Raw genomic sequence first — 21420 nt, forward strand, 5'->3', positions numbered from 1 at the left:
AAGTCTGAAAGCAACCCGACTTGTCCAATCCATCGTACCGGGCAATTGGCGGGTACCTTGTCATCCCAGCAAGCAGCTCCCACTCCAGCACTATATTTGGACCACTGAGGGGTCCTCGGCGGGGACTACAAGTAAGGTGAGCTATCCTCCTGGCGACCTTACTTGTTTACTTCCACTCCGCCTTTTGCTTCTCCTATTTATTTCTACTTTGAAATTGTCGTGTTTATCAAGTCAGCCAGTTTCCTGATTTTCTACAGCTCCAATTGCCGTGCTCGAAAGCCTTTCTACCGCTTTATCCGCTTGGCCCATCATGGAAGCCATCAAGTCCGCTCTTAACATTGGCTCCAACAAGCCTGCCGCCACCGAGCCCTCTGCCGAGCAGCTTGCTCAGCTGAAGGAGAAGTACGCGAGCGCTGGACAAGATCACGTCTTCACCTTCTACGATGACCTTTCTACCTCCGAGAAGGCAACACTCTTCGAGCAGCTGTCTGGCTTCGACCCCGAGCACATCAACAAGATCACCGACCGCGCTCTGAACCCTCCCAAGACCGAGGATGCATCCACACAGTCCGGCCTCGAGCCCCTGCCCGAGTCTGCCACCGCCAGTATCCTTGACTCCAAGACCGATGACATTGAGAAGTGGTACCAGTCGGGTCTCGAACTGATCGGACAGAACAAGGTGGCCGTTGTGCTCATGGCAGGCGGTCAGGGCACCAGACTGGGCAGCTCAGCACCCAAGGGCTGCTACGATATCGGCCTTCCCAGCCAAAAGTCGCTCTTCCAGATCCAGGCAGAGCGTATTCGCAAGGTTCAGGAGCTTGCAGCCAAGAAGGCCGGTACCAGCAGCGCGGTCGTGCCGTGGTACGTCATGACCTCCGGCCCCACTCGCGGCCCCACGGAGAAGTACTTCCAGGAGAACAACTACTTTGGCCTGGATAAGGCCAACGTCTTCATCTTTGAGCAGGGTGTGTTGCCTTGCATCTCAAACGAGGGCAAGATTCTGCTCGAGTCCAAGGGCAAGGTTGCCGTTGCTCCTGATGGCAACGGAGGTATCTACCAGGCGCTGGTTGTGTCAGACGTCATGGGCGACATGCGCAAGAGAGGCATTGAGCACATTCACGCCTACTGCGTCGATAACTGCCTTGTCAAGGTTGCCGACCCTGTCTTCATTGGTTTCTCGGCGTCCAAGGATGTCGACATCACCACCAAGGTGGTGCGTAAGCGCAATGCCACCGAGTCTGTCGGTTTGATCCTACTCAAGAACGGCAAGCCCGACGTCGTCGAGTACTCCGAGATTGACACGGAGACCGCCGAAGCACAGGACGCTAAGCAGCCCGGAGTCCTCAAGTTCCGTGCTGCCAACATTGTCAACCACTACTACTCTTTCCGCTTCCTCGAGAGCATTCCCCAGTGGGCGCACAAGCTGCCCCACCACATTGCGCGCAAGAAGATCCCCTATGCCGACCTCAAGTCCGGTGAGACCGTCAAGCCCGAGAAGCCCAACGGTATCAAGCTGGAGCAATTCGTCTTTGACGTCTTCCCCATGCTGGATCTTAGCAAGTTCGCCTCCATGGAGGTGAAGCGCGAGGACGAGTTCTCGCCGCTTAAGAATGCCCGCGGCACGGGAGAGGATGACCCCGACACCAGCAAGCGTGACATTATGCTTCAGGGCAAGCGTTGGCTCGAGACCGCCGGTGCCGTGGTCACCGGTGCGAGCCAGGAGGATGGAGTCGAAGTCTCCCCTCTTTTCAGCTACGTAAGTCGTTCTTTTTCTTTACACGATGTAGACGCGGATGCTAATCATAATTTTTTAACAGGGCGGCGAGGGACTGGAGAAACTCAGTGGCAAGGAAGTCAAGGCCCCCGCCGTGTTGGAGATTGAGTGAATATGTAAAGCGTAATGACATAGGATGATTGGCGTTTACGACCGAACTGCGGGGGTTTTGACAAACTATCCGGGGGCTTATGGGCCAAAGGGCTGCACAATAAGTCGTGCTGCTTCGAAATTCCGGAGCATATATAAAAGTATTGATTCATTGCTAAACTGAGATTGGAAATGAGTGAAGAATGCTGTCGTGCCCTGACAACTGGTTGCTTGTTTGGCAGACTCATGCCATCCAAGTGCTCCGTATGATAGCTAGCTCTGTTCCCGTGGCATAGATGCTTGATTTCCATTCGAGATCTGGTTCTAATTATGTCGGGAATTCCCAAACAGTACCTTTGGTTAAATGGGGTCTCCATGGCAGCCAACCGAGAGAAATGCAGATGGGAGGCGTGGAACAAATGCAGGGCGGAAGGTTAGGTACACTTGCCTTGCGCCGTTGCCAAGCATTCCAGAACCAGATCTTAGGGGCATCTAAATTCCTTAGGTTAGATTCACCGCAAGGTTTGGGCAAGGTAGGTATGCCTGACTTGCAAACTGCACACTGTGTCTGGGTCCAGAGACAGCCCAGGACATTGGCCGCGTGGGAAGAAATTGTCTAAATCGGGATTGGATGAACGCACACACACCCAAAACATGGGAGGGAGGGCCTTGACTGAGGCTTTCCTCTCTGATACGTACTTTCCATACGGATACCCGAGAAACCTCTCCTGTTTTCTGTTTTTACGGAGAACGGATTATAGCGAAAAGAGGAACAGACAAAGGGGAAGAGGGAAAACACCTAGGGAAGCATGGGTTGTGATTCATGCGCCCACATCACTTTTTGCACAGGTGACCTCGGCTCTTTGGCGGGTGCCACCATGTAGACCTGGGGGAGAAATCCATCTGGGATGGTAACGAACGGAGAAAAGTGGCCGGGTGATGAAGATATGACGGAGGAGAATCGGTCAGAGAAGTTTGGAGGATGGAGGGGTAATTTTTTGGGTTATGACATCAGCAGGCAAATAGAGAAATCTGACTGCACTGTTTTCCCTCTTTTTTTTTCGTTTTTTCTTTCTTTCATTTGATGAGGGGGGAGGAGAAAGAGCGACGAACTCTGTCTCCAGAAGGAAAGGAACCAGCAAACGAGAGAAGAAAAAAAGTGTCACGGGTACTTTTAGTTACACCGCCGAGTCAGGCGGGTGGCCCGGTTTAGGGGAGTGGGAGTGTGGAGTGTCGTAGTCACTGTGTACAAAGTACGAGGGTTGCTCGCTGACGGCTGTGTAAGTAATGTGTGTTTCCGTAAGGTATCCATAGGCAGATAATTCGAAAAGGATAGGTTGGTGCTGAGGATGTCGATGTTGTATGTTTCGGCCCTCATATTTACCTTCGGAGGAAGAAGTTGAGATAGGAACGAATAAGCACGGACATGTGGAGGAATGACATCTGAGCAAAAATATTTGAACTTTTTCTTGCGCCTAATACATTGAACGTGGACTTGCAGAAATGGATCCTTCTACTACGGATACCTATTAGTAGGTAATTACCTAGGCATACCACTTGAGTGAGTAGGAAAGGGCCTCGGCTTAGCTCATGTAAGTCAAGCCCACTGAGCCCTGTTTCCTCGTGCCACGGAATGCCAGACTCGCCAGGCCAGCTCATCGTCCTCGCCCGGTTCTCCTAATGCCGGCAATGGCGGCCATGTTAGCGTCCATGGTCCCTCTTTTGAACCTGAGCCTGGTAAGATGCGGACCATGCCAGCGAGATTGTGAGTGCGCCGCGGTAGTCCTGAGGGCCGACCAGGGGTTGTTTTTCCATTGGGGTGGGTTGGCCGTGGCGCTGCCCCCCAAACGGTGAAAGTGGTCCGGGGGTTGTCCTTTGGTGGTTGAAATCTTTTTTTTGTCCCCTCTGGTCATGGCGATGATAGGTGGTCTCCCCTTTTGCTGGGCAGATGCAATGTCCACCTTCACATGATCCGCGGCAGCCCAGCGTTAGGTAAGGCGGGCGAAAAAGAAAAAAAAAGAAAAAAAAAAGGCAGCCTTGGCCTGCCGTAGCTTGTTGGGCCCAGCGACCAACAAGCAGGGGTTGCCGCCCCTGTCCGCGCCAGGTGCTGTTTCCCCCCCTCCCGTATGAAGTACCTGACCCTCACACTCCCGTCCAGGTCGCTCCTCAGGATCGCCCGCGAGCGCCGCCTGCCGCCGCCTTTCCTTTTAGCTCCCCCGGCCTGTGCTACTACCTTACCTCACTGCTGCAGGTGCTGCCGTTCTACGAATAGTCATCCCTCCCCAAAAGGATTCAGCTTCGTCATCTTTGCACCATCCCATCCTCTCCGAACTGCTGAGCGCGGGCACATACGAAGTACATATGTACTGAGGAAAGGTTACTTGATTTCATCCTCTTTCTCTCTCTCCCAAGCCCTTCCTGTCCTTCTCCCCTTCGCCCCCGACCCCGCGAACCCCCAAACTTTAATCGTGATTCACTGTACCTATTCTCTTCGACTTCAACAGGCGTCCTTTCTATCTATCCGTGAGACTCTCAGCTCGACCCATCCCTCACGAACAAACGAACGACCATTCTTCACCCCCTTCCGCTCCCTTGCTCTGCGCGCGCACATCTCTCGAACTCAGTCAGCCTCCATCGACTCACTCACACATCACTGTCGCTCTCTTTCTCTCGCCCCTCCCACTTCCCTTCCCACCCTCGTCCCCTGCATCCCAATAATAACCATCCACGAGCTTCCCCAACAATTACGCTTTCGCCTCCGCACACCTCGCGGCACAGCTCAACCCAGCTACCCAACTACCGGCCTTGCCTTCGGTTCGAAAGACTAGAACACCTCGTCCTGGAAAGTCACCTGCTGTGGTTTGTGTCCCTACATCCTGGCTCGCCTGCTTTCAAGATACCGACCCTCCAACCTGTCGCGAACAGCGACGCAACTCCTCAGTCACAATGCAGTACGTACGGAATCTCAGCGCCTCCGTCTCCTCAACATGGAATTCCATAAATCCGGCAACACTCAGTGGCGCCATCGATGTCATCGTCATTGAGCGGGAAGACGGCTCTCTCAACTGTTCACCCTTTCACGTGCGCTTTGGAAAGTTCTCTTTGTTGAGGCCTTACGAGAAGAAGGTTGAATTCAAGGTCAACGGAGTCAAACAACCCTATTCCATGAAACTCGGCGAGGAGGGAGAGGCCTTCTTCGTCTTCGAGACGAGCGACACTATTCCGAGGGATCTGCAGACTTCGCCCTTGGTCTCCCCAGCGTCAAGCCCTCCCTTGAACCCGGAGAACCCCTCGTCACCTGGACTCGGGGAGCCAGAGCTGTTGGACCTGGATTCTGAGGCTTCCAAGCCTCGACGACCGCCTCCATCTGTCCTTCACGCAGCAACATTCGGACCCGGATCCCATGGTTTGTTCCTCATTTACCCTACCCTTATTGATCTTCCACAAGGCAGCAAATGCTAACTGTTGTAGGGCTGAACACGCCTCTGTCCACGTCCCCCGACCTTTCATCCCACGCACGACTGAGATCGGAAGACTGGGATTCCTCAGCCGCCCAGCGGCCTTACAGCGACGATGTCTTGCGCAAATCAGCTCGAACGAGCGACCGGGTATTCGGCGAAGGCCTTACCGATTTTGCCATGTCCGAACGATCACAAAGCCCTCCTCCATTGGCACCTAAGGAAGCGCTCGAACGGGCTCTCATGCTATCCAAGGAGCTGTCAGCCAACAACATCCCCAGCCATGTGAACGAGAGCGGCGACCTCATGCTTGATATGACTGGTTTCAAGAGCAACGAGGAAGATATCTTCCGTGCCGAGATTCTTGCGCGAAAGATTCTCTCCGAGGAGCTCGAGGGCCCGTATGACATTGGTTCACTTTTCGGTATGGATGAGCATGGAAATATCTGGATCTACAGCAGCGAGGAGGCCAAAGAGGCTGCGAAGAAGAAGACCATGGAAGCTGGCTACCGCCTTCATTCCGTGATTGCGGCGGATGCTGCGTCCGACCCGGGGTACCAGAGCGACGGTAGCGATGTTACCACCACCGTGCCCCCTCCGAACCACCGCAGGACCGAGTCAGACGCCGGTGCTTCTGGCCTGCACACTCCTCCTACAACGCCTCCTCATTCGACGGCTGGAGACCCGAATCTGAATTACGCAAAGACGCTGCGGTTGACTAGTGATCAGCTGAAAGACCTGTGTCTGAAGCCTGGAGAGAACACCATGAGCTTCACCGTCAACAGGGCAACGTGCCAGGCCAACATGTACCTGTGGAGGCATGAGACGCCCGTTGTCATCTCAGACATTGACGGCACGATTACCAAGTCGGATGCCCTAGGCCACGTTCTCAACATGATTGGCCGTGACTGGACGCACGCCGGAGTCGCGAAACTCTATAGTGACATTGTCGCAAACGGGTACAACATCATGTACCTGACCAGTCGATCAGTGGGTCAATCCGATACCACCAGGGCTTATCTCGCCGGTATCCAGCAGGGAGAATACCGAGTGCCGCGGGGGCCTACCATCTTGTCCCCGGATCGGACCATGGCCGCACTCCGCCGTGAGGTCTACCTTAGGAAACCCGAGGTTTTCAAGATGGCCACACTTCGGGATATCCGAAATTTGTACGGCCCTGATCGGACACCATTCTTTGCTGGATTTGGAAACCGTCTCACGGACCAGATTTCGTACAGGACAGTGGATGTTCCTAAAAAACGTATATTTACCATCAACTCCAATGCTGAGGTTTCCCTCGACTTGCTCACGTTGAACAAACTCAAGCTGAGTTATATCAACATCAATGAGGTTGTAGATCACTTCTTCCCGCCCGTCAGTACTTTGGTCAAGGGTGGCGGAGAAGAGTACACTGATTTCTCATACTGGAGAGATACCCCGTTGGATTTGGATGAATTCTCTGCGAGCGACACAGATGACGATAATGAGCAAGCTGATCTGGAAGAAGATGTTGATGATGACGAGGAGATTGGTGATGAGATGGGACAGAGCTACATTTCCCGAGACTCGGTCGACGATTACGGTGACGAACGCGAAAGCATCCTCAGTGGAAGCATCGACGGCGATGACCAGCTGGCCGCCTCCATCATGGAGGATGACGACGCCGATGACGAAGACGCCGAAGAGGAGGACGACGAAGAAGACGAAGTGGCTGAGCTCGAAGTGCGGAAACAACGCGAGCGAACTCCTCAGCCCAGCGGCAAGGAAACCAAGTCTTCCACGCCGGCACAGACGATGCTTGTGGAAGATATTGGCGCCGAGTTGATCACTGGGGTAAATCATCTCACCCTTGAAAAAGGTGTGCAGAAATAGTGTGCTAAAAAGGAGGAACAGGCTTCGGTTTACAATCCTAATGTTAAAGCAGGTGCGAACTAATATCTCCGTGTCGATGCGCTTCTTCTTGTACCCGGGAGTTTCTAGACGGCGGCTTGGTGATTACGAGCATGGTTGGCTGGCTTTGGATTTCGATTTAAGGGAGGGAAGTGATGCGTTAGCATAGCGAAAGGCGTTTGGACTTTGGTACTTTATTTAAATGGTGAGCCTTGAAAAGGGACACACCATCACTCAACTCTGTTACGATTCTGGTTCATGACAGTCGTGACATGCTTATTGGATACTGGCGATTTTCTTGATTCAACTCTATCGCAGACGAAGTATGCATCGAATTTTGGCCCGCCTTACTGATGATATGGGCGGGGTCATTCTATTGAGCTCACTTCCAGAATGATATGGATTTGAAACCTCAAAAGAGCTTTCCAGGTTGATGAGCTCCGTGACCATCTCTTCTCCGAACCTTGGCTAAAAGTAATGTGCAATTGCCCGCCTAATCGACCACATGCCCCTATACCCCAAAGTGCGGGCCCACGGCTACCCGAACTTCAAATCCCAATGCTCTGTTCCATAGTAAGCCCCTAGACCAGGGCATTTTTTGGTCGCCGTCAACGGCCAATGTTCCTCATTCATCCTGCCATTGAGGTATCTGTCCGATCGTGGACCCCGAGTGCTCCGATTTCACCGAGTGGCCCGAGCCCTAAGAAGTGCCCTCCATCTCTGCATCCTCGTCCACGTCCTTGCCAAACACATCCTCCATCGTGCCGCCCTCGACGCCATCACCGCCGATATCCTCATCCGCCGTCGCCTCGACGCCCTCCATCGCCCCCTCACCGCCGCCGCCGGGCCCAGCAGCAGCAGCACCATCCTCGCCGTCTTCGTCTTCGTCCTCGTCCATACCCGCTTCCTCCCACGCTTCCTTGAGACCCCAGCTGACGCCGCTGAGAACAAAACGCTCGCTGGGCAACCTAAGCCCCCACTCGTTCTGCGCGACCTTGGGCAGCGCCGTCTTGTTGCGCTCGCGCGCGAGCTCCTGCAGCCAGTCCTTGCTGACGCCGCCGGCGCCGCCGCCCCCGCGGAACTGGTAGCCGAGTCTAGCGGCGATGGCGAGTTTGACGGCGTTGGCCGAGACGGCGGCGTCGCCCACCGCGCCGGGGATCGAGCCCGCGCCGCCACCGCCGCCGCCCGAGGCCTTGCTGCCGGCTTGGGAGGTGTAGGGGTCCGCTGAGAGGTAGATTGCGTCGGAGAGGATGCTCGAGGTGTGGCGGTAGGCGAAGTCGAGGAGGAGGAGGGGCACGCGGGACTCGTACGAGGTTACGCCCTGGGAGGTGAGGAGCAGCTCTATCATGCGAGAGTCGCGGGGTCGCGGGGCCGAGGCGTTGGGGGCTAGGGGTGTTGATTGTTGTTGCTGTCCTGGCTTCTGCTGGGCATTTTGTTGTGACGGCTGTGAGGTTTGTTGGGTGGATGAGGACTGGGTCGGTTGGGTTTGGGATGGGGGTTGGGAGCCGCCTGCTGCTGATGTCGTTGCTGTTGCTTGGGTGTTTGGTGCGGTTTGTGAGGCTGAGGCGCCCGAGGAGGCGGGAACGCCGTTGGTTTGCGGGTCGGCGGATTGTGAGGCCATGATCGCGGTGTCGTGTTCGTGGCTCGTATAGTGTTATCTTGCTATGAAGTGCGTTGTGCGGTCTGATGGGAGACTGGCATCCCCCCTTTGCGACACCGTTCGAGGATTGTCGACAGTCCACGCGACTAAATAGTGGCTGCCGGTGGTGTGCAGATGGATGGACGGGTGATGTTGAGAAATCACCCACAAGTTAATGTAGCTCGTCAAATTGTGTGTAAGGGTTCACGATGGGTAAAGTCGAATGTGAAGGCGGCGCCGGAAAGTCGGGGGTATCAAGGTGAGGAAGTTAGTTGGCTGGTTGGGTCGCGGAAAGAGCTACCCGCCTGTCGCGTCGACGACTGAGGACCTGAACTGTCTGCACCTCACGGCGGACTCACAGGGCAGCTCCGAATCCTTACCGGCCTTTCTGTTGATCCGCTCCAGCGCTGATAATTCGGACGCACTGACCATAGCTTAATTCCACATGGACCGGGGTGTCTGACGGGCAAATCGGCAGGGCGTGGATTGGATGACCTCCAAAAACTTGCATGGAGGGGCAATGGAACTCCCGAGTCTGCTGCGTGGTAATTCTTCTGCCCCACCACCACACCCGCCGATGCAGGACATGGTTAGAGTGGTGGTGTCACACTCTGAGGATTTTTTTACTTTTTAGTGGCGGTTCCCTTTCCCTTGGATGAATTGAGTCACAGTGGGTTGTCTACCGTATCTCGATAAACAAGTGACATTCCACTTTCCTCAATTGAACCTCTTGGTAACTTCCTTACCTATAGTTGCCTCGTTTTTTTCCAACACACCCCATTGGGCTCTTTTGACTTTCATGCGAGTGAGAGAAGAGAGAGATAGAGAGCATACAAGATTACCCCTCCCCCTCACAAACGTTCATAACCCAAGAACACACACGCACACACAATAAGAACGGCCATGGAGACAACACTACCCTTCCCTTTCCTTATCAGCGTGGCCGTCCCGCCCGGCCTGACCAAGTTAGATGGCCTCGACCGCGAGCAGGTCTCGATCCTCGGAGCCCCCTTCTTCGAGGCCAACGACCAGACCCTGGACAAGTTTCACAGCTTTCTGAAGCAGCACAACGCAGAGTTCCGCGGTTACTTTGACGTCACCGGCATCTCAGCAAAGGACGATGTCGTCTCCCTTCTCGATGCCGGCGCCCGCATGGTCTTCGTCTCCCCCGAGAACCTCGCCCAGTATGAGGAGTTTGGATCCCGCGTGGGCTCCATTCTCACCACCGACGATGTCACGACGAAGCCCGCCTCCAAGCACGCCGTCCTCGTCAAGGACTTTGATCCTACCCTCTGCAACCTGGGCTCCTTCATCGAGCACTGCAAGGTGGAGAAGCTTCCGAACCTGTTCATCAAGCCCGTGCCCGAGAGCAACCTCGAGCACTTTGTCGACATCGCCAAGCAGTGCAACGCCGTCCCCGTTCTGCCGTCCGACGGCCTGACGGCCAGCAAGGAGGAGTCCAAGAAGCTTCCCCTTTCCAAGCTCATTGCTTCATTCTGGAAGTCGGATCGTCCGGATGGCCTGATCCCCACCGTCGTGTGTGACGAGTCTGGCACCGCAATGGGCCTCGCCTACAGCAGTGTAGAGAGCGTCGGAGAGGCCCTGCGAACCCGGGCCGGTGTCTATCAGAGCCGCAAGCGCGGTCTCTGGGTGAAGGGTGCCACGTCCGGTGACACTCAGGAGCTCATTCGCGTCGCCCTGGACTGCGACAACGACACGCTCAAGTTTGTCGTCAAGCAGACTGGCGGTTTCTGTCACCTGGATCAGCACGGCTGCTTCGGTGACCTGAGCGGCATCCCTAGACTCGAGCAGACGTTGCAGTCTCGCAAGAAGTCCGCGCCTGCGGGCTCTTACACTGCTCGCTTGTTCTCTGACGAAAAGCTCCTGCGAGCCAAGATTATGGAGGAGGCTGAGGAGCTCTGCGACGCAAAGACTCCTCAGGAGGTTGCCTTTGAGGCTGCCGACTTGATTTACTTTGCTCTCACAAAGGCCGTCAGCGCTGGTGTTAGCCTCGCTGATATTGAGAGAAACTTGGATGCCAAGGCATTCAAGGTCAAGAGGAGGACGGGAGATGCCAAGGGCAAGTGGGCTGAGAAGGAGGGCATCAAGACTACCACAGCACCTGCCCCTGCAGCGGCGCCGGCACCGGCACCGGCAGCAAACGAAGAGAAGTCTGAGAGAATATCGATGCGCCGCTTCGACCTGTCTAACTCGTCCGCCGCGGAGATTGACGAGGTTCTGAAGCGCCCGTCACAAAAGTCCCCCGACGCCATCCTGAACATCGTCAGGCCCATCATTGACGAGGTCCGCAACGGAGGCGACAAGGCTGTTCTGTCCTACACCCACAAGTTCGAGAAGGCCACATCACTCACCTCTCCTGTGCTCAAGGCACCCTTCCCCAAGGAGGCTATGCAGCTCTCCCCCGAATCAACCAAGGCAATTGACATTTCTTTTGAGAACATCCGCAAGTTCCACGCCGCCCAGAAGGAGGACAAGCCCCTGAAGGTCGAGACCATGCCCGGCGTGGTATGCAGCCGCTTCTCGCGTCCCATCGAGCGTGTTGGTCTCTACGTCCCTGGCGGGACTGCCGTTCTCCCTTCCACTGCCCTCATGCTCGGTGTCCCCGCCATGGTCGCCGGCTGCCAAAAGATCGTCTTCGCCTCGCCTCCCCGTGCCGACGGCAGCCTCACCCCTGAAATCGTCTACGTCGCCCACAAGGTCGGCGCCGAGAGCATCGTCCTCGCTGGAGGTGCTCAGGCCGTCGCCGCCATGGCGTACGGCACCGAGAGCGTGACAAAGGTCGACAAGATCCTCGGACCCGGAAACCAGTTCGTCACAGCAGCCAAGATGTACGTCAGCAACGACACCAACGCCGGCGTCAGCATCGACATGCCGGCCGGCCCCTCCGAGGTCCTCGTCATCGCCGACAAGGACTCCAATCCTGCCTTTGTCGCGTCCGACCTGCTGTCGCAGGCCGAGCACGGCGTCGACAGCCAGGTCATTCTCATTGCCATTGACCTGACCGAGCAGCAGCTCCGGGCTATCGAGGATGAGCTGCACAACCAGGCCATGGCCCTGCCCCGTGTCGATATTGTCCGCGGCGCCATTGCCCACTCGGTCACTATCCAGGTCAAGACCGTGGACGAGGCCATGCGCATCAGCAACGACTACGCGCCCGAGCACTTGATTCTTCAAATCAACGACGCCGAAAAGGTGACGGAGAAGGTCATGAACGCCGGCTCCGTCTTCATCGGCGAGTGGACCCCCGAGAGTGTTGGCGACTACTCTGCCGGTGTCAACCACTCTTTGCGTATGTCCCACCCACCCACACAATCTAACTTGTTCCATGGCTAACTGAAGATTACAGCGACCTACGGATACGCCAAGCAATACTCGGGCGTCAACCTCGCCTCCTTTGTGAAGCACATCACCAGCTCCAACCTAACGGCCGAGGGCCTGCGCAACGTCGGCGAGTCCGTCATGCAGCTCGCCAAGACGGAGGCTCTGGAGGCTCACCGCAGAGCCGTCGAGATCCGCATCGACCACATGAACCGCAAATAAAAAGAGCTTTCGTTTTGACGCTGACCACCACCAAAAAAATGAAGAACATTGGATGAATGGGAGGGGGGCCATTTTATGATTTTATGTAGTTATACCAAAAATGTCATTGGACATGTAGAGAAAAAAGAGAAACCTCTTCTATTGGAATGAGATGCTGAGCATATGCTCGTAGTCTGTCTGTCTGTCTTTGAGATGGTGACAAGTATGTATATTCAGACCGCGCGATCACGCAGCCCCTTGTCGTGGTTCTCCTCTCTTGGCCCGTTTGTCTATCGAATTTTGTTGCACCTATTCCATTACAACGATACTTGTTGAAGACTCGCTAGAAGAGGTTACTAATGAAACAGGATGTGGATTGGAACTAGGTATCTGGTGATTGCCCTTTTCCAAGGATTAGATCAAATTCTATCTGAGTGAGTATTTCCCAGGCAAGAACACTTCCTCTACAACTGGACAATCAACCAGACGACAGGATTCCATGGTAGAACAACTTTCCAACCTCGATCTAACCTCACTATTTCTACTTACTAACTTAACCGAAGGACTAGGAAAAACCTGAGTTTACTCCAACTGGAAACCCTCAACTTCTGCCGAAAGGAGATGGCGATGCCTGGGAACTCAACCCGTGGCTCAACCTTCTCATTCGATTTTTCCGTACGACGTATTTTTCCTTACTCAAGCCATTCAGTGATGACCAAGATATCCTGTCATCTCGAGCTAATTACAACGACTCCAGCCACCAAGACCCTTAGCACCAATTCCAGCGTCTGCCGGGCCGTGTCTTCCGCATCTCATCTCACCCGATACATCAACGTTGAGACGAAAAGTGCACTGTTTCCTATTAGTCTTCTAACAGTAGAAAGCCGAGGTATGCCTCGACATCCGCTGCTCCGCGAGCAAGTAGATTGCGCTCGGCTGAATCCAGGTAGGAACCAAAGATGTTGGTAGCTTACAAAAGTGCATAGTAAAATTAGGTCGTCAAGGTGCTAAGCTTGCGGTTGTCACAGACATATGAACAAGGGAAGTCTTTATGATACACTAGCCTGCCTGTAACGGTATCTCATACACTCTATACCCTAATCTCCCCTGAAATCGCCAAAACCACAAATTTAGTACTTGGGCTTCATTGTGGCCCTGAGTCTGGAGTAATCAAAGAGACCCTCGATGCTTCCAACGGCGGAGATGGCAATGTCCTGATCCCAAAGCTTCCTGCTGGCAAAGTCCATAACATCCTTCTCGGTAATGGCGTCAATGGTACGCTCAATCTCGGCGGGGTTGGCACGGCGGCCGGTGGTGACGAGCTGGCGACCAATGTCCTCCGCGATGGCGGTGGTGCCGTCAAGAGAGAGGAGAATGGAGGCCTTGAGCTGAGCCTTGGCGCGCTCGGTCTCGGCCTCGCTGACGTTGCGGGCCAGGCGCATCCACTCGCGCTGGGCGAAGTAGACGAGATCGTCGATGCGGTCGTGCTGGTCGGTGACGAGATAGATACCCCAGAGACTAGTATGTGTTAGCAATTTTTTCCCCATCGCTGAGTCGGTGCTACTTACCCAGTGTCGCTGTAGCTGGTGGAGAAGCTCATGAAGCTGTTGGCAATGCCGTGCTTGTGAACGAAACCGCTAAGCTTGCTGCCCTGGTGAGCGGCGTTGCCAATGGCCTTGTCGTAGTTGCCGACAATGGCCTGGGCGACGAGGGCAGTGTAGTAGTCATCGTCGTTCCAGCTGACACCCTCAACGGCAATGGCGATGTTGGCGGTGGGGATGTTGTCGTCACGAACACGGACATCAGATCCGATGAAGTCGGCCTTCTGCTTGGACAGGAGGTAGGCCGAGGTCTGAGGGCCGGAAGTCGGGAGGCCGCTGAAGTTCTTCTCGGCGAGCTCGACGAGCTTCTCGTGGGGGATACCACCAGCGCCAACAAGGACCATGCGGTCGGCAGTGTAGTTGTTCTTGATGTAGTTGGTGAGCTCAGTGCGGGTGATGTCACGGATGTTCTCGCGGGGACCGAGGATGGTGCGGCCGAGGGGCTGGTGCTGGAAGGCGGTAGCATGAAGGTGGTCGAAGACAACCTCCTCCATCTGCTTCTCGACTTCCTCGGACTCGCGGAGGATGACATCGCGCTCACGCTCGATGGCGGACTCCTCGAGCTTGGAGTTCTGAAGAATGTCGGCAAGAATGTCGACGGTCTGGGGAACATCGGAGTTGAAGGCCTTGGCGAAGTAGACGGTGTTTTCGCGCTAATTCAATGTCAATGGGAGGAAATTTTGATGATTTCGGTCGACGGGAACGAACCGAGGTGTAGGCGTTCAAGTGACCACCCATGTTCTCGATCTCAAGCTCGAGCTGCTGCTGCGTCCGGTTTGTGGTGCCCTAATATTCGTATCAGCATGTGTATCTCATCGCATTGTCGTCGCGGTTTGGCCTACCTTGAAGGCAAGGTGCTCGAGGAAGTGTGCGGTGCCATTGGTCTCGTCGGTCTCAGCCCTTGAGCCGGCGTCAATCCACACGCCAACGGTCGAAGTCTGGGCGAATGGCGAGTAGTCGGTGGCGACCTATATCTCAATTGTCAGATGCAATTCGCGACGCGGTTTTCGAGGCCAATTGAGCCACATGTCGGATGGGTGGATTGGATTGCGTACCGTCAGTCCATTCTTCAATGTTGTCGTCTGAGTCTTGCCAAAGGGGGTGTTGGAAGGCGTGGCGAAGCCCCGGGTAATTGGGCTCGCTCTGGAAAGAGCAGCCCGGCTTCGCAGCCCCTGCGAGAGGTTCAAAGCTAGTCTCCGGGACGCCATGGCGGAGTTGTGGAGGATGGGGAGTGATATGAGGTGTTTGATGAAATCTTTCGATGAGGTTTCGGCTCAGAAAGCTTTCGCCTTTCGAAAGGCTGTATGTGCCTTGAAATCGAGGCGCGAAGTCGGCTTCCGGAATGCCCCGGCCCAGCAACTGGAGCCAATCAGAGGAGGTACGTAACTAATCTGCGGCCCCAGTACACTGGCACCACCAGATCCACCGTGTGTTCAATCTAATATTTTGTCATTGACTTGTTTTCCCCGAAAGCAGCTGAAAACAATTATCACTTAATAATACCGGTTTTGTATCGACCCAATGACGTTGAAAGAGCCTGCCTTCGTGATACCTTACCACAAGTCTTTTGTTGTCTGCTGTTAATGCTTCATGGCGCATAGTCGTCCCTTCCTAATCGATGAATCATTCTTCTTTCCCTTTTGTCCGCAAGTGCCAATTGGCCAATTAAGCGGATCCTGCCCTGTGCCCAGGCGACAGCCGCTCTTGCGTCAAGTCCCAAGTCCCAGTCGTGCAGCTGAGACCTTTGGGATGAGCTGTTAGTGCAGCAGGTCGGTCACAGGACTGCCATTTTGACTTCAATGCAGATGTCAGTCTCACAGACTCCTACATAGGATGAGAGCATGTTACAGCATTTCAACTTGAGTAACCGAGCAAAGGCCTCTTACTCTTCTCACTCACCATCAATAAGACACTCATCACTTATTGCCTCATCGCTTGCACATACTTCCCTCGTGGTTTAGTAACCCTATGACATCAAGATGCCATCAGACAACTACAACTTTGCCGAAGTCTTTCAGTCTCTCTTCGTCTCAAAGCAAAAACCGGCCCCAGAAGCCATCACCGACACCATGAAAGCCGTCATCCAGAGCTACCCACCCCTCGGTCAGTATACGCAGATCTCAAATGGGAGTCTTCCTGTCACGGCAGTCCTAGAGATACCTGCTTCGCGTGCAGGTGAATCCTGGGAAGTTGCGGTGTGGCACTCAAGTGACGGAGCCGACTGGAGTGAAACTGCTCTTGCTCGCATCGCCGACGAAGACGCCCCGACGACCTTGCAAGCTATCCCAGATGATGTTCGACGGTTATTCTATTCCGCCCCTGTTTCTTTCAAAACATCGTTCCAGTTCACTCTCAAGTTCCGACACTCGTCAGATGAGCCATGGAGATGGACTCGTGATGAGCTAGGAGTTGGTGATGGCACTGTGGTGCTCAACTCAAGACCCATTATTGAGACTGTTTCCGAAAGCATTGATGACGTGGTGTCTGGTCTGAACCCTGCATGGAAAGTGAAGTCAATGATGAGCCAATGTCCCGGAACTCGGCTTTGGTCACTTGAAGCTACTATTGATGCTGTTGATGGAGATGAGTCGAAGTTTGCCGACATATCGCTAGGCGTGCCTTGGGGAGGGTTTTTAAGGTAAGCCTGATCATCAGGGATTCGCTGGCCATCAAGTTCAAACTCGTCTCGAGGATCATCTCCCTAGTTCCATTTTCATCCAGCGGCGTGAGATGCTGACAAGAATAGGTGGTTTGCTCTTATCCGTATCTGGACGCCCTGGCTGGCTCCTCGCCATGGAAAAGACTCGTTCCATCTCGACAAAGACGGCGTCCTCTGCTCATTTTTGAACTCCGAGGGCAAGCATCTTGTGTTTCTCGCCGTAAGCGGAGGCAACCATGTTATGCCCGTACTCCGGCATGGCAAGTCTGGGCAATTGTCTGTTCACGTGCGTCGCTGGACCCTATACTACTGGATGAATATAATACTTACTGGTCACAGGCCCGTAATGATAGCACGAAGCCAGAACCTGCTACCATCTTAGTCGGAACAGGTGACAACTTCGAGAGTGCAAATGCATGTGTGATGTATCAAGCCAGACAGTACATCCTTCAGGAGAAGAAAGCCAGTGACGAGCTTTTGGCTGAAATGAAGGCTATCGAGGAAGGGGTGAAACCAGAGTGGATGGAGAATTGGTACGATGGACTTGGATACTGTAAGTTTTGTGAGAATTCGTACCGCTGACTCCCCCCCCCCCCCCCCCCCCCCCCCCCAATTCCTGAATTCCGTCTGACGCACCTCATAGGCACCTGGAATGCTCTTGGCCAACGTCTCACAGACGAAAAGGTCTTTGATGCTGTCGACAAGCTAGCTGAGAATGACATCAAAGTCGCTAGCCTCATCATTGACGATAATTGGCAGACAATTGACTACAGAGGGCATGGCCAGTTTCAGCATGGTTGGTGCGAGTTTGAAGCCGAGCCGAAGGCTTTCCCTCAAGGCCTAAAAGCTACCGTGGCGCACATTCGCCAAAAACATCCGCATATCCAGCACATTGCCGTATGGCACGCTCTTCTAGGTCAGTCGTGCTGTAACCTTTCGAGGTGTAGCAATTACTGACTTGAGCAGGCTATTGGGCGGGCATTTCACCGGATGGAAAGATTGCCAAAGAGTACAAGACGATAGAAGTGATCCGGGAGGATGCCGAGCGACGCAACCTGCCCCTCGGGGGCAAGATGACCGTAGTCGACAAAGACGATGTCGACAGGTTCTACAACGACTTTTACAAATTCCTCGTCGACTGTGGCATCGACGGCGTGAAGACGGACGCCCAGTTCATGACTGACACCTGGGTCTCGGCCAGCGCACGCCGCGAGCTCATCGACGCTTATCTAGATGCCTGGACCATATCATCTCTCCGGCACTTTAGCATCAAGACCATTTCCTGCATGTCGCAGACGCCGCAGATCATGTTCTACAACCAGATGCCGCGGCACAGGCCGGCGATCCTATGTCGCAACTCGGACGACTTCTTCCCCGAAATCCCGGCCTCCCACCCCTGGCATGTCTGGACGAATGCCCACAACAGTCTGTTCACGCAGCATCTCAACATCCTGCCCGACTGGGACATGTTCCAGACTGTCCACGACTACTCGGGCTTCCACGCCGCGGCGCGCTGCGTCAGCGGAGGACCCATCTACATCACCGACGTCCCCGGGCAGTACGACCTAGACCTCATCAAGCAGATGACGGGCCCCACGATCCGCGGCAAGACCGTCATCTTCCGGCCCAGCGTCGTCGGCAAGACCATTGACCCGTACACGGGCTACGACGACGACGGCTTGCTCAAGATTGGCAGCTACCACGGCGCCGCCGTGACGGGCACCCCGATCCTCGGCGTCTTCAACATCTCCGCGCGGCCCTTGACGGAGATCATCCCGCTCGCCGCCGCCTTCTCCGGCGTGCTGCCCTCCATGCGCTACGTCGTCCGCGCGCACTCGTCGGGTAAGGTCAGCAAGCCCGTGTCCTCCGGCTCGGCCGCGTCCTCCTTGACGGTGTCGCTGGACGTGCGCGGATATGACATCTTCACCGCCTACCCGCTCTCCGGGTTCGATAGCGAGACCAAGGGGAAGGTGTGGACCGCCAACTTGGGTCTAGTTGGCAAGATGACTGGCGCCGCGGCCATACTCAACAGCGACTTCATGCTGCGGCACGATGGAAAGGTTGAGCTCAAGACTCGTCTCAAAGCGCTGGGCGTTTTTGGTAAGCACATGTGACGTTTGGAGAAGACAAATAACAGCTTCTGATGAGACACAAAAACAGGACTTTACATCTCGAAGCTACCCGAGTTGACGATAGAGGATGACTTCCTCGTCACCATCCAGAACTCTGTGATCCCGGTTCACACGGTGTCCCTCAGCAAGAGCCACGATTGCGTCCTGGAGATTGACATTGAGAAGGCGTGGCAGGAAATGGGTCTTCACCCTGGCTGGAGTAACGAGGTCGAGATGACGGTTGTATTTGCCATTGATCACGAGGAGGCCGAGGAAGAGTAGATGCCTCATCTCCCGTCTATTCCACGGGTGAACTTCCCCCTATTCATAGGAATCATCAATCAAGAAGAAATCAAACATCCATCTGATTCAACATTGTTCTTTGGAAAGCATTATCCCAATAACATTGACTCACACTGCTAGTGTGCTACATCCTTCACTGCTTCTTCTCCTTCGGCTCAATTCCCAACTTCTTCGCCTCAAAAGCAACCGTATCAGCAATATCCTCCCTCAAACTCCTACTCTCCGCCTCCCACCCAAGATACTTGCGCGCCCTCTCTGCCTTACTCTTAGAATTCATCCCCCACGTCGCATTCGCCTTACCATCACTCTGCAATACCTCCTTCATCGTCACCTCCTTAGTCAACGCCGCCGGGAGGTACCCTTGCCTGTGCGCCTCCTCCGCAATCCACTCCGCAACCTCTCTCCACGCGTGCGTCCCGCTCTCGACAAAGTAATACGCCCGCGGCCCCAGAATCTCCGGATCGGCATTCTTGGACGTATCCTGCGTCGCCTCCACGAGGGTGACGAACAGCCGCGAGAGGTCGTGCACGTGGACGTTGTCCCACTCGGCTTTGCCCGGCGCCACGATGGGAGCGAACCCCTTTTCCAGCGTCGCTTGCGCGAGGGAAGGCACCTGGATCGAGCGCTGGTTCGTGGGTCCGCGGCCGCGGCCGTAGATTGTGGGCGGGCCGAGGATGGCGGTGCGGACGCTGGAAGAGTTGCTGCCGAGGACAATCTTGTCAATGTCGCGGTGGATGGCGTCGTCGGGGAGGGAGAGGAGGCGGTCAATGTCGCGGATGTCGTGGTAGTCTTGGTCTGGGAGGGGGGCCTCGCCGTAGCGTTTGTTTCTCATGTCGTACTGGCGGGGGATAACCTCTGGTGTAAGTTTCACATTCTTCTCTATAGGTGAAAGATAAGAGGGGAGGATTCTCTCACCCATTGGAGGATACCGGTGCCTGAAATGTGAAGCCAGAAGCCCGGCTTCTCAGGCGTGTGGCCCTCTGCCAGTCCCTTTGCGATGGCCTTTGCAGAGGGTTCATCATCAGCAGACCCAGCGGTGTCTAGTCCCTCGTCGTCAGCATCTCATCTCTGCGCTCTAGCTCTCGGCAATTCCATGAAAGATCTTGGAAGGCGGGGGCTTAGATGGCAACATACGAACAACAACATCAGCAGCCGCGGCCTCCTTTTCAATGACACTCGCGTCCTCCAGGCCGCCAAGTACAATGCGAACCTTGGGATACGCTTTTTTCACGGGAGCGGCGCGCTCTTCATTGCGCACGAGGACGGCGTACTCGTATTCCGGGTGCTTCTCGTAGAGAGCATAGAAGGCGTCGCCGCCGATATAGCCTGATCATCTGTGTTAGAAAATAAGAACAATTGAAGTCACTGGCCTCGCGAATTTCCATATTGGAGATGATAACAAATCTAATTCGTACCGGTAACGCCTGTCCTAAGATGTAGATTAGCTATGGGACCTTTGTAAGAGCATTACCACCATGAGGCTGCTTACAGAAAGATTTTGAGAGTCATATTGCAAATCTCGGGAATTCAGCAATACCTAAGTGATGACAAGGTTCTGATGTGTTGAAGAGCAGCAAGATGATGTAAAAGGTCTACAGACATAAAGAGGTGGATGTCCCGTCTCGTGGCTTATAAATTACAAGCAACCCCGCCTCCATTGAACGTCGTTCGTCCGAGAGTTCAAGACAGCTTATTAATTCTACTCAGCAACCGCTCAGCGACCCCTTGTGCCCTTTCCGTGGAATGCATGCTGTGGTGCCCCCCCCAACGAGACAGCTATCCTAGTTCGGTGATAGACAAGTACGATCCCAAACATGTCTAGAAGCATGGGAGACTTAACCCGCTCGTGCCCGTCTAGTTGCCGTTCTCGCATTTTAGGATGCAGTGGGGTCATCCCGACGACTGTACCTACCTATAAGAAATTGAGGGGTTGCGGTTCTACAGGTTGTGTGACATCATGGATCAGCACGCCTTTTTTTTTTTCCCTCTTTTGGTGGCGCCTTCGTCCCGCTCTTTGTTTGTTGCTTAAACTGTGAGCTGGTTGGAGCTTGTCAAAGGCGTAGTGGTTGTGTTGTATTGTGCTTTGTAGATCCGGGTTGACGATCCGTGGAATGGTCTAGGACCTCAACACCCCGCTCCTCTTGCTGCCCGCATTCATGTAGGTACTAGCAATGGAACTCAAGGTCTCGAACGTGCCTGCCTTGGCCTGGAAATATGAGACGTGAAATTCCTTATTGAGCTACTGTGACTAGTGTAAGAGAGATACGGGATCTTGGAGTGCAGTCGGGTAGGTGAAAGTCCTGCTCTGACCATCCATCCAAGTGTATCGGGATACTAGAGGCGAGGTAGTCACCA

General features: G+C 54.6%; 8 protein-coding genes across 8 annotated transcripts; 5 read left to right on the top strand and 3 right to left on the bottom strand.

The window, feature by feature from the left end:
• Positions 1-310: 310 nt before the first annotated feature.
• BDP55DRAFT_724856 (UTP-glucose-1-phosphate uridylyltransferase) lies at positions 311-1886 on the top strand (the record flags this gene model as incomplete). Its single annotated transcript, XM_060578944.1, has 2 exons — positions 311-1756; positions 1818-1886. The coding sequence occupies 2 exons, from the start codon at positions 311-313 to the stop codon at positions 1884-1886; spliced, it is 1515 nt and encodes a 504-aa protein (XP_060433989.1).
• A 2065-nt stretch (positions 1887-3951) lies between these two features.
• On the top strand, positions 3952-5039 carry BDP55DRAFT_344544 (uncharacterized protein). Its single transcript, XM_060566948.1, has 2 exons — positions 3952-4723; positions 4790-5039. The coding sequence occupies exon 1, from the start codon at positions 3991-3993 to the stop codon at positions 4690-4692; it is 702 nt and encodes a 233-aa protein (XP_060433990.1). The 5' UTR covers positions 3952-3990; the 3' UTR covers positions 4693-4723; positions 4790-5039.
• Positions 4811-7194, top strand: BDP55DRAFT_543978 (Lipin/Ned1/Smp2-domain-containing protein; the record flags this gene model as incomplete). Its single annotated transcript, XM_060568452.1, has 2 exons — positions 4811-5270; positions 5336-7194. 2 exons carry the CDS (start codon positions 4811-4813, stop codon positions 7192-7194), a joined length of 2319 nt encoding a protein of 772 aa, XP_060433991.1.
• Positions 7195-7912: 718 nt separating this feature from the next.
• BDP55DRAFT_724858 (transcription initiation factor IID, 31kD subunit-domain-containing protein) lies at positions 7913-8833 on the bottom strand (the record flags this gene model as incomplete). The annotated part of the gene is made up of 1 exon (XM_060578945.1): positions 7913-8833. One exon carries the CDS (start codon positions 8831-8833, stop codon positions 7913-7915), a length of 921 nt encoding a protein of 306 aa, XP_060433992.1.
• Positions 8834-9367: 534 nt separating this feature from the next.
• On the top strand, positions 9368-12566 carry BDP55DRAFT_650192 (histidine biosynthesis trifunctional protein). Its single transcript, XM_060573968.1, has 2 exons — positions 9368-12161; positions 12219-12566. Exons 1-2 carry the CDS (start codon positions 9755-9757, stop codon positions 12410-12412), a joined length of 2601 nt encoding a protein of 866 aa, XP_060433993.1. The 5' UTR covers positions 9368-9754; the 3' UTR covers positions 12413-12566.
• Positions 12567-13440: 874 nt separating this feature from the next.
• Positions 13441-15262, bottom strand: BDP55DRAFT_344583 (mitochondrial-processing peptidase subunit beta). The gene is made up of 5 exons (XM_060566950.1): positions 15048-15262; positions 14835-14960; positions 14701-14778; positions 13960-14645; positions 13441-13909 (listed from the first exon to the last, which is right to left on the bottom strand). The coding sequence occupies exons 1-5, from the start codon at positions 15198-15200 to the stop codon at positions 13522-13524; spliced, it is 1431 nt and encodes a 476-aa protein (XP_060433994.1). The 5' UTR covers positions 15201-15262; the 3' UTR covers positions 13441-13521.
• Positions 15263-15971: 709 nt separating this feature from the next.
• On the top strand, positions 15972-19044 carry BDP55DRAFT_543713 (raffinose synthase Sip1; the record flags this gene model as incomplete). Its single annotated transcript, XM_060568432.1, has 6 exons — positions 15972-16630; positions 16739-16937; positions 16991-17204; positions 17295-17567; positions 17615-18751; positions 18812-19044. The coding sequence occupies 6 exons, from the start codon at positions 15972-15974 to the stop codon at positions 19042-19044; spliced, it is 2715 nt and encodes a 904-aa protein (XP_060433995.1).
• BDP55DRAFT_344554 (uncharacterized protein) lies at positions 18982-20726 on the bottom strand. The gene is made up of 5 exons (XM_060566949.1): positions 20555-20726; positions 20481-20494; positions 20200-20391; positions 19981-20105; positions 18982-19903 (listed from the first exon to the last, which is right to left on the bottom strand). The coding sequence occupies exons 1-5, from the start codon at positions 20572-20574 to the stop codon at positions 19199-19201; spliced, it is 1056 nt and encodes a 351-aa protein (XP_060433996.1). The 5' UTR covers positions 20575-20726; the 3' UTR covers positions 18982-19198.
• Positions 20727-21420: the final 694 nt, after the last annotated feature.

This window comes from Colletotrichum godetiae, assembly GCF_030913485.1.
Source record: "Colletotrichum godetiae strain CBS 193.32 chromosome Unknown BDP55scaffold_6, whole genome shotgun sequence".
NCBI classification, from domain to species: Eukaryota; Fungi; Ascomycota; class Sordariomycetes; order Glomerellales; family Glomerellaceae; genus Colletotrichum; species Colletotrichum godetiae.

Excerpts from the sequence above, each read along its gene's own strand:
- BDP55DRAFT_344544 (XM_060566948.1), top strand. The coding sequence starts at position 3,991 with ATGAAGTACCTGACCCTCACACTCCCGTCCAGGTCGCTCCTCAGGATC.
- BDP55DRAFT_650192 (XM_060573968.1), top strand. The coding sequence starts at position 9,755 with ATGGAGACAACACTACCCTTCCCTTTCCTTATCAGCGTGGCCGTCCCG. Across the intron at positions 12,162-12,218 it reads CGGTGTCAACCACTCTTTGC|CGACCTACGGATACGCCAAG; the intron begins GTATGTCCCACC and ends TGAAGATTACAG.
- BDP55DRAFT_344583 (XM_060566950.1), bottom strand. The coding sequence starts at position 15,200 with ATGGCGTCCCGGAGACTAGCTTTGAACCTCTCGCAGGGGCTGCGAAGC. Across the intron at positions 14,961-15,047 it reads CATTGAAGAATGGACTGACG|GTCGCCACCGACTACTCGCC; the intron begins GTACGCAATCCA and ends ATTGAGATATAG. Across the intron at positions 14,779-14,834 it reads TCGAGCACCTTGCCTTCAAG|GGCACCACAAACCGGACGCA; the intron begins GTAGGCCAAACC and ends TACGAATATTAG.
- BDP55DRAFT_344554 (XM_060566949.1), bottom strand. The coding sequence starts at position 20,574 with ATGACTCTCAAAATCTTTCT. Across the intron at positions 20,106-20,199 it reads GGCTGCTGATGTTGTTGTTC|ACACCGCTGGGTCTGCTGAT; the intron begins GTATGTTGCCAT and ends ACGAGGGACTAG. Across the intron at positions 19,904-19,980 it reads GCACCGGTATCCTCCAATGG|TACGACATGAGAAACAAACG; the intron begins GTGAGAGAATCC and ends ATCCCCCGCCAG.